The following is a 15,841-nucleotide window of genomic DNA, read 5'->3' on the forward strand; positions in this document are numbered from 1 at the left end:
TTTTAAAACAGGCATAACATTATAGAAGTTGTAGACCTGAGGTCTTTGAGAAAACAAAAGCTCATGGTAGAGTTATGAAAGGACCTTGTACACACAATACCTACTTCTGCTAAACTCTCACTTGCACAATACAATAGTAGTTTCTTAGTAAGCTATTTGGATTTTCTTTTACTTAGGTCAAGGTTTAGTCTAAACAAATACCCACTTATACTATAAGAACATAATGGCTTCACTAACTTTCCACATTTGCTAAAGCTTATGAGGGTCATGTTCTCAAATTTTTTAAAAAAAGATTTATTTATTTATTTGAAAAGCAGAGTTACAGAGAGGCAGAAGCAGAAGCAGAAGCAGAGGCAGAGGCAGGTATAGAGAAGTCTTCCATCCACTGGTGTATTCCCCAAATGGCCACAACTGCCGAAGCTGAAGCCAGGAGCCTGGAGCTTCTTCCAGGTCTCCCACATGGGTGTAGGGGTTCAAGGACTTGGGCCATCTTCTACTGCTTTCCCAGGCCATAGCAGAGAGCTGGATTGGAAGTGGAGCAGTCAGGACTCAAACTGGCACGTGTATGGGATGCCGGCATTGCAGGCGAAGGCTCCGCCTGCTTCATCACAGTGCCGGCCCCCATGTTCTCAATTTTAATGCACTTCTGTAGGATGATAAGTTCAAGTACTTAAGCTCATACTTTTATCATCTTTCACTGCAAAATTAGGTCATTTTTCTATGAAGACTCTTTTCTATCTGCAGTAATGTTGGTATCTGGAAAATTCATGTATGTGAAAATATTGGTGGTTTTGAGTCTACCTGTCAGCCAGCCTCTTGAAGGACACTTGGCTGTGGCATGTTCTGTTTGCTGCTACGTTGGCTGTTGCCTATAGCTAACAACTTTAAAAACACTGTCTATTTATTTACCTATTTGGAAGGCAGAGGCAGAGACACAAATAGAGAACTCCCATCTGCTGGTTCACTCCCCTGATGCAGCAATGGCCACGAAGCTGGGAGCTGTGAACTCAATCCAGGTCTCCCAGCTACTTAAGCCATCACCACTGCTTCCCAGGGACTGTATGTAGGAGGTTGGAATTGGGCACTGGAGCTGGGAATTGAAACCACATACTCTGATGTGGGATTAAGGCATCTAAAATATAACCACTGGCATCTTAACCACAAGGCTAAATACCCACTGCCATAATTTAAGGCCAGTGGTTATATTTGATAAAGGACTGGTATCCATAATATAAAAAGAACTCCCATAATTTAATAATCAAAAAACTATACTTAAAATGGACAAAATATTTAAACTATTTCACCAAAGAATACATATAGATAGTAAGCACACTACTAATAAACATTATGAGTCATTAGGGAAGCTCAAATTAAAACCTTAATGAGATATCCACATATGCCATTTAGAATTGCAAAAAGAAACTTTAAAATCCTAATAATATCAACTTCTGGCAAGGATATGGTGTAACTGGAACACTCATGCATTGGCAGGTATGCGTAATGATATGGCTACTTTGGAAAGCAGTTTAGTAGTTTCTTATAAAACTAAGACATACATTTATGAAATGGCTCAGTGATTCGCCACGTATTTATTCTCTGAAGAGAAATGAAAATGTGTGGCCACACAAAAATTTGTACATGGATGTTCAAAGCAGCATTTTTCATAATAGCCAAAAAGAGGAAATGATTTAAATGTCCATCAACAGGATAAACTGGTATAGGCACACAGAGGAATGTCAACTGGCAAGAAAAAAACAAACTAATGATACATGCAATCATATGGATTAATCTCAAATGTATTATGCTAAATAAAAGAAACTAGACTCAAATGGTTATATACTCTGCGATTAATTTATAGGACATTCTGGAAAAGGAAAAAAATATTGGGATAACAAATCAGTGGTTTCCAGGGGCTACAGGGTCAGGAGGGCACTGGCTACAAAAGGACATTTTCTGGGGAGGTGGGTGAGGGAAAAGCTCCATATCCTGATTGATTATGGTGATAAAGTTGAGTTTTACTCCATGTAAATTATGTTTCAGTAAACCTAACTTCTAGAAGCCATGCAAAGTTGGACATAGACTACTGATCTAATCACCAATGCTTCTTTGCATTTGAGTTCCAGTTAATGTATAAAGACTCTAGTATTATAATTTTGACTGTAAGCATTACTGAATGTTTCAAGCAAGCACTTTGCAGTATACTTTCAGTTTATTAAGTTGGAAGATGGACCAAAGACATTAGACATAAAATCTAGTTCTGATGTGTGGAGTCTCCACACTTGGCTCCCTGTAGTTAGTCTAGATTAGATCAAAACATATCTGGCCCCACAAAGCTACCACTCAGTTTTCTTGCAACCCTATGACATTATTATGATCTTAATGACCCCCATGGGGTTACCATAGTTGATCTCATGTTGTTTCAGGTAGTCCCTGGATACTACTGATGAGAAAGTCACTAAGAAAAATTTTGTACTATGTCTGCACCTGAATGAGTGCCTCTTAGCCAGGGAGTTTGCCAAGAAGTGATGAGTAGGACAGTGGACTATGCAATAAATACAGCCATTCATTTATTATTTGTGCTTTTTATGAATCTTGATCTTACTTCTAATTCCATTCATTACAAAATGCCTTAGAAATTTATTTTTAAAAAGTGAGCTAAAACATTGCAAATTTAAATTTTCAGCTAAAGATAGAAATTATATATTCTAGTCCAACATGTGGGTCCCATGACATAAAGTTAAATATATGCAATCTCTAATTCCAATTCCTTGAAAATCTGTACAACTAATTTCCTCAGGCTCAACTGATACTTCCTCAACATCCATTCAATATTTAATCAAGACTCAGGATTTTAATCTTTGAATCCTTTTATCAGAAAGGCTGACAAACACCTACATCTAATCTAGGCTAGAGCAATGGGCTCAGAATTAGATTACATTATTGCTTCACACCAGTTTGAAAGAATAACATGTCTGGCTAGATTTGGGAACCCCATTAATTACGTTGGTCTATCTCACTTAAAAAGAAAGTTTGGGAAACAGAGGCAGTCCTCTCTCTGCTCACCTGTCTCAGATTTTGCAGGAAATCTGTACATTCCTGCCTAAATTATTCAGAGAAGCTCATTACATCCATCAGTTTTAGTGTTTAGGAATGAGCTTTTGATAGTGGGAAAAAAGGATGGACAAGAGCTAACACGCAGATTAATGAACAAGGGCTGTCTCAGTTTGTATATTCTCTAATCTTCACAAAGGCTCTGCCTCTGCGCTCCCTACAAGGCCCGGCTAGCTTGGTTGGTAGAACATTAGACTCTTAAAAAAAGGGGCTGCCACCTTTGCTGAGTGTATTATTACTCAGGGTTTTCCACAGAAACAACCAACAGGAGATAGAGATAGACAGATAGAAGGGAGGCTATTAGGGGAATTACAGAGGCTAAGTCTGCCAAAAGGCCATTTCTAAGCTGGAGGACAAGGGAAGCTGGAGGCTTGGCTCAGTCCAAGTCTGAAAGTCTCAGAATCAGAAAAGCTCAGCCCAAGACCAAAGGCCTGAGAAACTGGTGAGCTGTTCACAAGTTTCAGGGTCCATAAAACTGGAACACCCTTTTATTCTATGCTTGGACTTCATAACTGCATATTCCCTGAACATGTCCAGGATTCAGTTTTTCACTGGCCATCATAGCAGAGAAACTGAAGATCTTTGCTTTAAGTTCATGGTATACAGATATTTTAAAAATTTCTAACTTGTAGTAAGCCAGGTTACTGGGTTTGAGTTCCAGATCTGCAATTTATTAGCTGTTGTAACCTTGGGATAATTATTTAACTTTTCCATGCTTCATTTTCTCTCATTTATTAAATTGGGGATAATTGGGGCTGGTGCTGTGGCGTAGCGGGCTAAGCCTCCACCTGTGGCGCCGCATCCCAAATGGGTGCTAGTTCAAGTCCCAGCTGTTCCTCTTCCGATCCAGCTCTCAGCTATGGCCTGAGAAAGCAGTAGCGGATGGCCCAAGTCCTTGGGCCCCTGAACCCACGTGGGAGACCTGGAAGAAGCTCCTGGCTCCTGGCTTCAGATCAGCTCAGCTCCAGCTGTTGTGGCCATTTGGGGAGTGAACCAGTGTATGGTAGACCTTTCTCTAGTGTCCCTCTACTCTGTAACTCTACCTCTCAAATAAATAAATAAAATCTTAATAAAATAAAATGGGGATAATAGCAATCTCATTGGACTGGTACCTGAATTAAATACAAAAATACACGTAAAAGCATTGACTTAGTTCCTGGCACAGGTTAGGTGCTCAACTAAGGTAAGTTGTTACTATTATTACATTCTATCAGGGGATACAGAACACATAGAGAAAGGACTTAAACATATAGACAGGAACGCATAAATGTAACATAACAACTAATATCATGGAAAGAGCTATGTGCTTTGGAGTGATAAAATAAATAACCTCTAAGAACTCCAAAGCATTTTTTTTTTATTACTCCCAAACTCTATTGCATAGTCTCAGGTGGCTATCCGGTTTATTCCAGGGTTTAGATCCATGAATTCCTTGGGATTCAGCTTTGGAAATCCAACGGTAAACAACATATTGGGCAGGGTCTGAGACAGAACAGGCAGTTTTACTGGTTTATACTTTAGAGATTGTAAATTTCCCTAGACAGCTTGTAGCGGGAGAGGCTCTCCTACAAACATTCCAAAGAAAATGTTCTTTGGACAGTCTTAACTTGTCTTTGGGGTAGGCCTTCACCTATATATTTTACTTTTAGGAAACTCTACTCCAGATTTTATTTTTTCCAGATGTCTGATGTATAAAATCTTACTAGGTTATTTAGTTTAGCTTAGAAAGTTTGTTTCTTCCCTTGGTGAAAGACAAATATCCATGATGAGGGAGAGAAGACTCAAAGGCCAACATACCAGCAACTCCTAGTCTCCTGCTCACTGTGTAGTGTGGCTATTAACTGCATCACCCAACCCTTGAATCTGCTCTTGCTTGGTCTCTATCTTTTATGTTTGTATCTAGAGGATCTCAGTCTTTATTTGTAAATTCTTTCAGAACATGAATATTTAAAAACACTTTGTTGAATATTAGTTCACCCTGACCTTTAAAACCCTCACCTTAAATCTGTCTAATGCAATACCAAACGTAGGTGAATAGTAAATAACAAATTATTCTTGTTGGTTTTTATGATCTGGTTTCTACTCCCATAATCTTGGACTATAATGTGTTCTTTATTATCCGTTCAGTATTATAAACCATGGAGCAGACTGTGATCGTAGCAGATAGTTTTAGGTCTTCTGGAACCATCGCAAAAGGCAGCACAAGGCTGTGTAAACTAGGAAAAAAGAAAAAAATCTCATTCATGACCAATGATCTCAGATACAGAGGATTACACTTATTTACTCAGAAGAGTCATGTTATTCTTTCCATCACAAAAATCATCCAATAAAATCTACGCTGACTTTGAGTGGATCTGTAAGCAATGTCCACTCCTAGGTCATTTCAATACCTTGTAAGCTCTTCAGTTCTGAGAGTCCATGGAAGTGAGTCATCAGCATTGGAAAGCTGCTCTTTAGAATCTTCTGAAATAAAGCCATGGGGCTTTGGTCTGCTAAGGTCTAATCTAGACTAACAACAGCCTTTCCTCCCTGATTTCACAATCTAATGTCATTGGCTGCTTCTATGAGCTTAGAGTTTAGTTTTCTTGGTAAAAAAGACAACATTAAAAACAGCCATTTTTTCCTTTCTACTGGGAACTGATTTTGAATATGTGCATTTAACGTAAACAGTGAAAGAATTGCTGAGAAGGCCTTTTCTAGTTTTTAAAATTATATTTTTATTTAAAAGGCAGAGTGACACAGAGAGAGGGAGAGAGGTGTGTGTGTGTGTGGGGGGGCGGGCAATACCTTCCATCCACTGGTTCACTCCCTAAATGCTCACAAAGTCAAGGCTGGGCCAGGCCAAAATCAGGAGTCAGGAACTCCATCCAGATCTCCACGTGGATGGCAGGAACCCAACTACTTGGGTCACCATCTGCAGCCTCTCAGGAACATTAGCAGGAAGCTGGGTCAGAAGCACTGAGTAGCCATATTCTAGTGGGCAGTCTGACATGAGATGCAGGCATTCCAATGGTTAGCTTAACCTGTTATACTGCAATACCTGCCCCCTTTATAGTTTTTATGTTGGTTTAATCAAAAAAAAAAAAAAGAAGAAGAAGAAGAGGAGGAGGAGCTCTGGGAATCCTAGTGCGGTTAAGACCAGGGTTAGGCCTGATTGAAATAAAAAGCAGGAGCTACTTTGTGAGAAGGCAATGACAACGTTGGATCTGCAGAAAGGCCTACCTAGGATACTACATTTCCAGGACTTAAGTCACAAAACTTTCCAAGAATCTGACAATGAGGTGGGGTAGTTTTTCCATTCTTGCCGAAGAAGGACAGGTTACTGGGACTGTTAAGTAGACACAAGGGGGTCTGTTGGCTTGAAGTCTTGCCAAACAATCAGCCTCAAGCGGGAGCTGCTCAAAGGAAAGCTTTATTTACTTGTGAAAAGAAAGGAGACAGTAGAAGGCAGAGTTCCCTGAAGAAACTGCCTGGCAGAAGTGCAGTGTACCAGGACTTTTATAGCAAAAGTTACAGGAGTTCCTAAGATAGGGTGAAAGAGCAGAAAGGTCCCCCTGCTCCTAACATGCAAGTGACAAAAATCTTCATGCTTCTTCATGAAGGCAATCCCTTTTCCTAGGTGGAGAATTTAGTGTTTTAATGAGGAAAGTTCAGCTTTGGTGGTGAAGATCTGACTCAAACTGGTTCCTTGCAGCTTTAACTCCTCCTTTTTTGTGGTGATCTGTCCCCTCTTAGTGCACTGTTGCCAAGATAAGCCCTCCTATGAAAAACAAGCTCAAGAAAGTTCAGATTCTCTGCTCCCCTTATAGGGTGGCACCCCTCAACCCTAAGCTCCCCATTTGCTTAAATTCTACACTCTTGGTTGCAGGACTTGCCACTGTCTCAAGTAAATTATTCAGTGTTGGGGTTGGCTCTCAGGCATAGTGGGTAGAGCCGTCTGCAGTGCCATCAGCTCTACCTCTCAAATAAACAAATCAATGTTTTTAAAAATTAATTCAGTATTTACCCCTAACATATGTGCCAGATATCTTAACAGGTAAGAGGTGGGACGGGGGGGGGGGGGGAGGCAGTGGAAACAAACAGGTCCAAAGACATAAAGCGATTTGCCCAATTCTAGGAAGTCCCTGACAGAACCACATTTTTCAAATCAGTGGACTTGGCAGTGCACCAAGCGGCCTGAGAGATCCAACCAAGGCAGTGATGACTTTACGACTGAAGTCCTTCCTTACGGCAGAGGGTCTACGCAAGACTGGGAACTTGCCATAAGACTGGGGCAAAACCCTTATTTGAGGGCTTAGGAAATAAAATACTCCAGGCACACCCTATGTCACAATAAAGCCGAACTGTTTTTCATTTTTCTCCTGCAAATAAGCAATTCAGTGAAAAGAAACATCTTCGATTGAAAGAAGAGAAAAAAAATAGGAGGATCCGCGAGTCCAATAGCGCCGCTCCACCGCCTCCCGGATCCAGAAAAACGGAGCTCCGCCCGCCCCCCGAGAAGGGCTCACCCCCGCGCTCCGACTGATTATCCCCTCCAGCTCCGCCTGCGTCCCGTTCGGCTCCGCCCCGCTCCGGGAGCGCGGCTCCTCGGGAGGCTGTTGTTAACCCGGTCCGGAAGAAGTGAGGCGGGACTTCCGGCGTTTGAAAAACTTCCGGCGGGAACCGGAAGGTGCCGTGATACGCCGACTCCCGGTCTTGTGATACGCCGACTCCCGGTCTTCCGACACGCCGGGCGGGAAGGTGAGCTGTGCGTCCGCCTTGGCGGTCGTCCTGCGGGCTCGCACGAGCCTGGAGCCCGGGCCCCGGTGTTTTTGGGGCCACTTAAAAAGTTCGAGCGCTCATTTGGGGACTAACACCCCTCTTTAAAAGTGAGAAGCCTCATTCCATTTTATTGTCAGCGGTCTGTACTCCTGACTCACAACCTACACCCGGAAAATCGTCCTAGCTGCCGCGTGTCACCTGGCTCTTATGTCAAATTGCAGCAGCTCTTAGCGCGTAGGGGCAGGCGCGGCAAAGCCCGGGCAGACTTAGATTGTGGTTTTTAATATCACAGATGGCCCGGAACGGGGGAGACAGCAGCCTTTTCACCCTCAGGTCATGGCCCTGTCTGAATCATCTGCTTCTTGAGCAGTATGTTGGGAATCTAGGAGGCGCTGAGTTTCTGTCGAGCAGAGCAAGGAATGGAAACTCTCCTGGCAGCTTGCCTGCACCCTCCCCCGCGACGTGTGTCATTAATGTCACGTGTGTGCCATGGGGACAGTCTCCTCGTGGTGTCTGGGCTCTAGGTTCTAGTCCTTTGCCATGTGTCTTAACTTTGAGTGAACCGTTTCACTCCGTTGGGTCTCAGGCTTCTCATTCATAAAGTAATACAGCAGGACTATCTGATCTCCGAGGCTGTAGCTCTCTGGTATTTTGTTTTTATGACTTAGATATCTGTGCTCCCATTCCAAGCCCTTCTGTGGCTTCTTTAGAAGAGGAAAAAGTTGTTCCCCTTCGCTCTCCTTGAATTTTTAAATTATCGTTTGTCCAACTTGAATATATGTGAATGTAGGTCCTTGCACTCCGAATTTCACTTTCCCGACATTAGTCACATCAGGGCGACCTCTAAATGATTGATTCGGGCTCTGCTCATGGACCCCTGGGTCCATGATAATAATGATAGCCTGGAGGAAGGGAAAATCCCAAGTCGCTAAAGAGTAGCGATGTTGTTATGTGCTGTCACTTTTTCAAGAAGGCAATGAGCACTGCTTGTAGTGTTGCTTAGTAATGATGCAAAGTGAATGTGTTTTTCTCTATAATGACCATTTATATATATTATGTTCATTTAGTAAGTAGTTATAGCACAGTTATAAAGTGCCAGGCTCTGTGTGATTAGGTGTAGTAAATAAGGCAAATATTTCTAAATAGTGTTTACTGCCCAGAGAGGGATTTAATAAAAGAATAATAGTTACGTTATTTACTGCTGTATAGAGGAAATAAGTGGATCCTGTTTTTAAAAATTATTTACTTATTTATTTGAAAGTCAGAGTAACAGAGAAAGAGAGATGGAGACATATCTTCTATCTACTGGTTAACTCCCCAAATGACCACAGTAGCCAGGTCTGTGCCATGTGGAAGCCAGGGGCCGGGAACTCCATCCTCCTTGGATGTAGGGACTTGGGCCATCTTATACTGCCTTCCCAGGTGCATTAGCAGGAAGCTGGATCTGAAGCGGAGCAGCTGCATTTCAACTGGTGCTCTGATAGGGGATACTGATGTCCCAGGTGCCACATTACTGGGCACAGTAAGTAGGGTTCTTTTTAAGTGTAACTGAGAAGCCCATTTTATGATTGAAAATGTTGAGCTCTAAAAGAAAAGAAGAAACCAGCCAATTGATGAGCAGGGGGAAGCGTACTCGTGGCAGAGTGAATCTGAGATGGGAAATAGTCTTGCTTGTTACAGGAATAGCAAATGCTAAATGTGATTTAGAGAGGCAAGCATCAGTCCCGCAGGGCATTTTAGAAGGCTGTGGTAAAAAATATGATTTGATTCTAAATGAAGGGTGGTATGGGAAGTCCCTGAAATTTTTTTTAAGCATTTTCTAAATGGTCTCTTGGGTTGATATGTAGCGAGTGGATTGATATGTGGTGCATGGGTTGCAAGGGCAAGAGGGAAAGTAGGGAGGGCAGTGAAGAGGCCGTTGGAGTGATCCAGGTGAGAGAAGGGGGCCTGCTGTGCTTTGAATGTGTTCCCCCAGAGTTCCTGTGTTGGAAACTTAATCCCCAAATTCATGCATTGTTGATCTTTGGAAATGAGGCATTTGGAAGGTAGTTACAGAGTTAGATGAGGTCATGAGGTAGGGCCCCTAGGATGGGGTTAGTGGCTGTATAAGTTGAGGGGGAGAGACTTGACGTCACAAATACCCTCTTTCTTGTCACGTGACACCTTTCATCATGGGTTAATATAGCAAGAAGGCCCTTGAGGACCATCAGTCTTGGGCTTCCTAGCCACCAGAACTGTAAGAAATAGATTTCTCTATACATTACTCAGTCTGGTATTCTGTTATAGCAAGCAGAATGTGTCTTTAGACAAGTGTTACTGATCCATGGAGATCATAGAGATTTCAGACAGTTTGGAGGAAGAATTTATGTGACTTACTAATAGACTGGATGTGGGAAAACAGGATTGCAATGTTTTGGTGTAACAAATGGCACTGTAGAGGGTGATGGATGTATTCATTATCTTGACTGTGGTGATGTGTGTGCGTACGTCAGAACTTACCACATTTGTACATTTTAAACACATATAGTGTATTATCTGTCAATTATACCTAACAAAGCTGTTAAAAGAATTTCCAGTGTTCTGCTTAGCAAATAGGTGGATGGTGGTGCCATTTATGGAGAAGAGAAAGACTAGGGTAGGATTGGATTCTGTGACAAGAACTGGTTATCTGGAGTGCTATTGTGGATGTGTTACATTTTAGGTAACTAAATAGTTTCAGAGGCAGGCAGTTTGTTATGTAAATGTGAATCTTGAAGGCAAGGTGTGGGATGGAGAGATTAGGATTGTTAAAAGATGATTTAGGTGAGTCACAGAAGTGGATGAGATTATTTCTGTTAGGGCTGAAGTGTGGAGATGGAATTAGTATACAGTAGTTTGTGTAGGAATATGTTGAATTCAGGCACAGTAGTCCCCTTCTATCTGCAGGAGATATATTCTAAGACTACCAATGGATGCCTGAAGCCATGAATAGTACTGGGGCCTATATAAATTATATTTCCCACTCCATACACATACATGCCTCCACTAAATTTTAATTTATGAATTAGACATAGTGAGTGAGTAACAGCAATCACTAAAATAGAACAACCGTAATGATATATCCTGTAATAAAGGTTATGTGAATGGTGTTTCAAAAGTAGATTTTTAGCAGCCTCAGCATATGGTTTTTTTTTCTTTTCTTGTTGAAAACCTCCACCTTTTTGTTTAAAGGAATCACTTTATATGGCTTTTCTTTAGCATATGTAATTTGCCAGCATCACTACCCTTGAGCTTCAGAGCCATTATTAAGTGAAACAAATATTATTGAACACAGCTACTATGATCCCATGACCTTCAATCTGGTAGCCATGATGGGCTTGTGAAAGATGAAAGAGGAGGTGGCATAAACACCTGGACAAATACGCTGGACAAAGGGATGATGATCCATGTCTTGGATGGGATAGGATGGCCCAGTGGAGGATTTCATTACTCTGCTCTGAATGGTGCATGATTATAAATTTGTGAATCATTCCTTTCTGGAATTTTCCAGTTAACATTTGACTGCGGATCCCTGAAATCAGCAATAAAATGTATAATGAGATTAGTTACAAGGGGATCTGGGTTGTTGTTTGATGGGGAGCTAACACCTTTAGTTTTCTAACTGGATTGGTGAGATTCTCCAAAGAAAAACCTCCTTCCAGAGCAGCAGTGGGGAATGTTTGGCCAGTGGACTGTGTAAAGCCTCTGAACTGAAATTATTTGCTCTGGTCCTGCCAAGGCAACCACCAGTAGGACTGGAATTTCAATAAATATATAGCAGGCTAATTTTTAAGTTGATCTTGTTGGCCCGTGAATGAGGTTATAAATATCCAAATGGCCCTTGACAGGGAAGAGGTTCCCCACCCTTGTTCTAGAGGGCAAGGGTCTGACTTGTAGCATTTTAGGAGCTTAGTGGGTAAAGAGGACTGCAGGTCTCTGTGTTTGGCGTGCAGCTGGTGTGGTTCCCATGCCTATGGTTATAGTTACTGTCCTGTTGTTCAGAGGCTCAATTTTACCTTCTCTGGGGAATAAAGGTTGAGGATGTTTTCTGGGCAGATGGCTAGCAGCATGAAGAGGGGTGGGGTACCTAGAGATGCTCCCTTGTCAGACAGCTCATGCCCAGCCCCAGTTCCCTTTACCTTTAGTTCCCCAGTATCAGCTATTGCTTTCTGTGGCTTTTTAAGGATACTACTGGGTAAATGGCTTAATGCTCCTATTACTGGCTTAGGATTTTAACTTTATGTGGTGGGAACCGTTAATCTCCTCGGTTTTAAGACTTTAATAATGTTTAGAAAACCTCCATTCCCCCATCCCCATTTAAGATTATGAAGAATCAGGCCAGCATTGTGGTGCAGTGGAATAAGCTGCTGCCTGCATGCCAGCATCCCATATGGGTGCTGGTTCATGGCTCAGCTGCTCCATTTCTTATCCAGCTCTCTGCTAATGTGCCTGGGAAAGCAGTGGAGGATGGCCCAAGTACTTGGACTCTTGCCACCCGTGTGGGAGACCCGGATACGATTCCGGGCTCCTGGCATCAGCCTGGCCCAGACTTGGCCAGTGCAGCAATTTGGGGGAGTGAACCAGTAGATGAAAGATATTTCTCTCTCTCTTTCTGTAACTCTCCCTCTCAAATAAATAAATAAATAAATCATAAAAGATTATGAAGAATTGTCTTTGGTTTTTATAGTTTTTTTTTTTTTTTTTTTAAGTTTTATTTGTTTGAGAGGGAAAGAGAGGGAGGGAGGGAGGGAGGGAAGGAGAAAAAGCAGCAGAAATCTCTCTTCCTATAAGAGCCAGGCTGAGCCAGGAACTCAGTCTGGGTCTCCCACATGGTTGGCAGGGATCCAAGTACATGAGCCTTTGCCTGCCGCCTCCCAGGGTGTGCGTTAGAAGCAAGCTGGAATTGGGAGCCACGCTGGGACTCGAATCCAGGCACTGTGATTTGGGATGTGGGTGTCATAAGTATCAATTTTGCTACTATGCCACATGTTCAACCCCTATACTTTTATTTTGTATGTTTTTAATCATTACTCGTTGTAGAGTATATTTTTGCTTATGGTGTGGAAATAGAACATTAGTTTTTCTCCAGAGGAATGGCTGGTTGTCTCAGTACTATGTTTTGAATAATCCATTCTTGCCCTGCTCCAGTTTGAAATGCTATGCCTGTCATACACTAACCTCCTCTGTTTTTGGTTCATTGTGGTACAGTACACATGAACAGAAGTCAGTCGCCTTTTCCTCTGTGAGCAGTATCTAGAAGTACCCATTTGGAGGAGGATAACACACATAACCAGAAAATCCCAAGATGAGAATGAAGGGAATGGTGCAGGGTTACCCCATCGGCTTGCTGGAGCCTGCTTTCCCTTGGAGCTTCCGAACGCTCTTCTGCCCAGGGGTTCTGTGCTTCCTGGATGCAGTTGAGCGAGGCCTGCTGGGAGAACAAGCTCCCTTTGGTGACAGCTCTTTTAGTGTTTCTATGAGGCACTACTTCCTCCTTGGAGTGGGTGTTAGAACCAGAGGAATTACAGTATACAACTGGTTTAAGAATTTGTTTAAAGGGTTCCAAACATGTCAGAGTCTAAGGCAGTTTTTATGGCTTTATACATATTCCTTTTTTTTTTTTTTTAAAGATTTATTTATTTGAAGAGTTAGAGAGAGGGAGAGACAGAAAGATCTTCCATCCTTATACTCCCTAGATGGCCACAACAGCCGGGGCTGGGCCAGGCCAAAGCCAGAAGTCAGGAGCTTTTTCCAGGTCTCCCACGTGGGTAGCAGGGACCCTAGCTTTTGGGCCGTCTTCCACTGTTTTTCCCAGGTCATTAGCAGAGAGCTGGAATGGAAGTATAGCAGCCAGGACATGAACCAGTGCCCATATTGGGTGCTGGCATCACAGCCATTGGCTTTACTCACTACGCTACAGTGCCAGCCCCTTTACACATATTCTTTAGGTGATAAGTCTTAACCACCTGAAGTAAACTCCTTTACTTCCTCTGCCTATTTATCTAAAAATTTTTTAGATCTGAGCCTTTGAATTTGTTAAGTGCTTTTTAGTGGCATGGTAATTAATCATTTTATTTGAATATTATGAAGAAATCTTATTACAAGGGAAGGGTTTTCTTGTTTTAGGAATAACCGAACTGCTTATTCCGTCATTTAGGATAATTTATTTGCCAACTTTGTAGCAAGGTGTTTATATTGTAAGAAGATATAGAGGGGCCAGTGCTGTGGCATAGTGGGTAAAGCTGCCACCTGCTAGTGCTGGCATTCTATATGGGCGCCAGTTCGAGTCCTGGCTGCTCCATTTCCAATCCAACTCTCTGCTATGGCCTGGGAAAACAGTGGAAGATGGACCAAGTGCTTGGGTCCCTGCACCCACGTGGAGACCCGGAAGAAGCTCCTGGCTCCTGGCTTCAGAGTGGCCAAGCTCTGGCTGATGGAGCCATTTGGGGAGTGAACCAGAAGATGGTTCTGTCTCTCTGCCTCTGCCTCTCTGTAACTCTGCCTTTCAAATAAGTAAATAAATCTTTTTAAAACCATGAAGATATAGAATGGGGAAAATATTTCTTGTCTTTGAGATATAGTTTAATAAAGGACTTTATAATTTGCTACCTGATCGTATCACTATCAAATAACACTTGAAGAATACTCCAGTGTATAGGTCTAAAGGAATTAAGAATTCTCATGCTATAGGAGCTTATAATTTTTTTAAAAAAAGATTTATTAATTTAATGTGAAGGAGTTAGAGAGAGAGAGAGAAGGAGAGGGATGAATAGAGAGACAGATCTTCCATCCACTGGTTAACTCCCCAGGTGGCTGCAAAGGCCAGGGCTGGGCTAGGCCAAATCCAGGAGACAGGAGCTTCTTCCAGGTCTCCCATGTGGGTGGCAGAGGCCCAAATACTTGGGTCAGTTTCTGCTGTTTTACCTAGGCCATTAGCAGGGAGCTGGATTAGAAGTGGAGCAGTCAGGACACAAACGTGTGCCCATATGGGTTGCCAGCGTTGCAAGCTACAACTTTACTCACTATACCACAAAGCCAACCCTGGAGCTTATCGTTTGAAGAGATGGTCCATATCTATAAGGCTTTTGAAGCTTTTTAAAGGCTTTTTGCTGCTCCTTTCATAGGAAAGTACAGGGTTTGGGCTTGTGAATAGGCCTCATGTTCTGCCTTGCCGGGGAAGGACCTCCCATTCGGCATTTCTAGCTGTAGAACTATTGTTGTTGTTGTGTTGTTTTCGAATTTTCATTTACTTGAAAAACAGAGCAACACGCAGTGATAAAGAGGTGTTCTGTCTGTTGGTTTGATCCCCAAATACCTGCAGTAGCCAGTGTTGAATCAGGCCAAAGCCAGGAGCCCAGAATTCAATCTCGGTGTCCCACGTTGGTGGTAGGGGCTCAAGCACTTAAACTGTCATCTGCTGCCTTCCAGTATGTATTAGCAGGACGCTGATTGGAAGCAGAGGTTCTGGGACTCAAACTGCTCTTGATATGGGATGTGGGATTCCCAAGTGGGGGCTTAACCTGGTGTGCCACAGTGCCTACCCTTGGAATATTAGTTTTGAATGGTATATTTGAATGGTATATTTGTAGCCAAATAAATTGATGAGACCATTCAGGTCATGTTGATTTCCTGTTCCATTTCTTTCAGATGTCATCATTGCCCAGAAGAGCAAAAGTGCAGGTCCAGACTGTGGTATACAAAGATGAATTTTCTTCTTGCTCTGAATTGTAAGCATATTGGTTTAATATGGTGGTGGGGAATGACGAATATTTTAAGGAGTTCTGCCTACATTTGTCATTTGAGTGGAATGAGCCTCTTTTATTCATTTGGGCAGTGAATATTTGTTGAACTCATGTTATGCTCCAGGTTCTCTGTCCAATGTTAGTGATAAAGTGTTAAGTAAGGAGAGAGAAAGTAACCAATAAATATGTAACATAAGATTTATAGTAGC

The 15,841-nt window shown here is 42.3% G+C and overlaps 1 protein-coding gene and 1 long non-coding RNA gene across 13 annotated transcripts in view; one reads left to right on the forward strand and one right to left on the reverse strand.

The window, feature by feature from the left end:
* Positions 1-278: 278 nt before the first annotated feature.
* On the reverse strand, positions 279-7,729 carry LOC138848634 (uncharacterized). The gene is made up of 2 exons (XR_011386662.2): positions 7,620-7,729; positions 279-522 (listed from the first exon to the last, which is right to left on the reverse strand). It is a non-coding gene; the product is annotated as an uncharacterized LOC138848634 (long non-coding RNA).
* SRBD1 (S1 RNA binding domain 1) overlaps positions 7,721-15,841 on the forward strand; it is a 256,608-nt gene continuing 248,487 nt past the window's right edge. For 9 of the 12 annotated variants that reach the window (XR_016230405.1, XR_016230404.1, XR_016230403.1 and 6 more), the window contains exons 1-2: positions 7,721-7,851; positions 15,538-15,617. Coding sequence is in view for 4 of the 12 variants with exons in the window: in XM_008254454.5 (XP_008252676.3) it covers positions 15,538-15,617 (80 nt within the window). In the remaining 8 variants the exon portion in view is untranslated. The remainder of the gene's footprint in view (positions 7,852-15,537; positions 15,618-15,841) is intronic. The other 3 variants (XR_016230408.1, XM_089327707.1, XM_089327708.1) reach the window with 1 other exon arrangement.

This window comes from Oryctolagus cuniculus, chromosome 2 (genome assembly GCF_051225735.1).
Source record: "Oryctolagus cuniculus isolate XC-2025 breed Fujian yellow rabbit chromosome 2, ASM5122573v1, whole genome shotgun sequence".
In the NCBI taxonomy this organism is placed as follows: Eukaryota; Metazoa; Chordata; class Mammalia; order Lagomorpha; family Leporidae; genus Oryctolagus; species Oryctolagus cuniculus.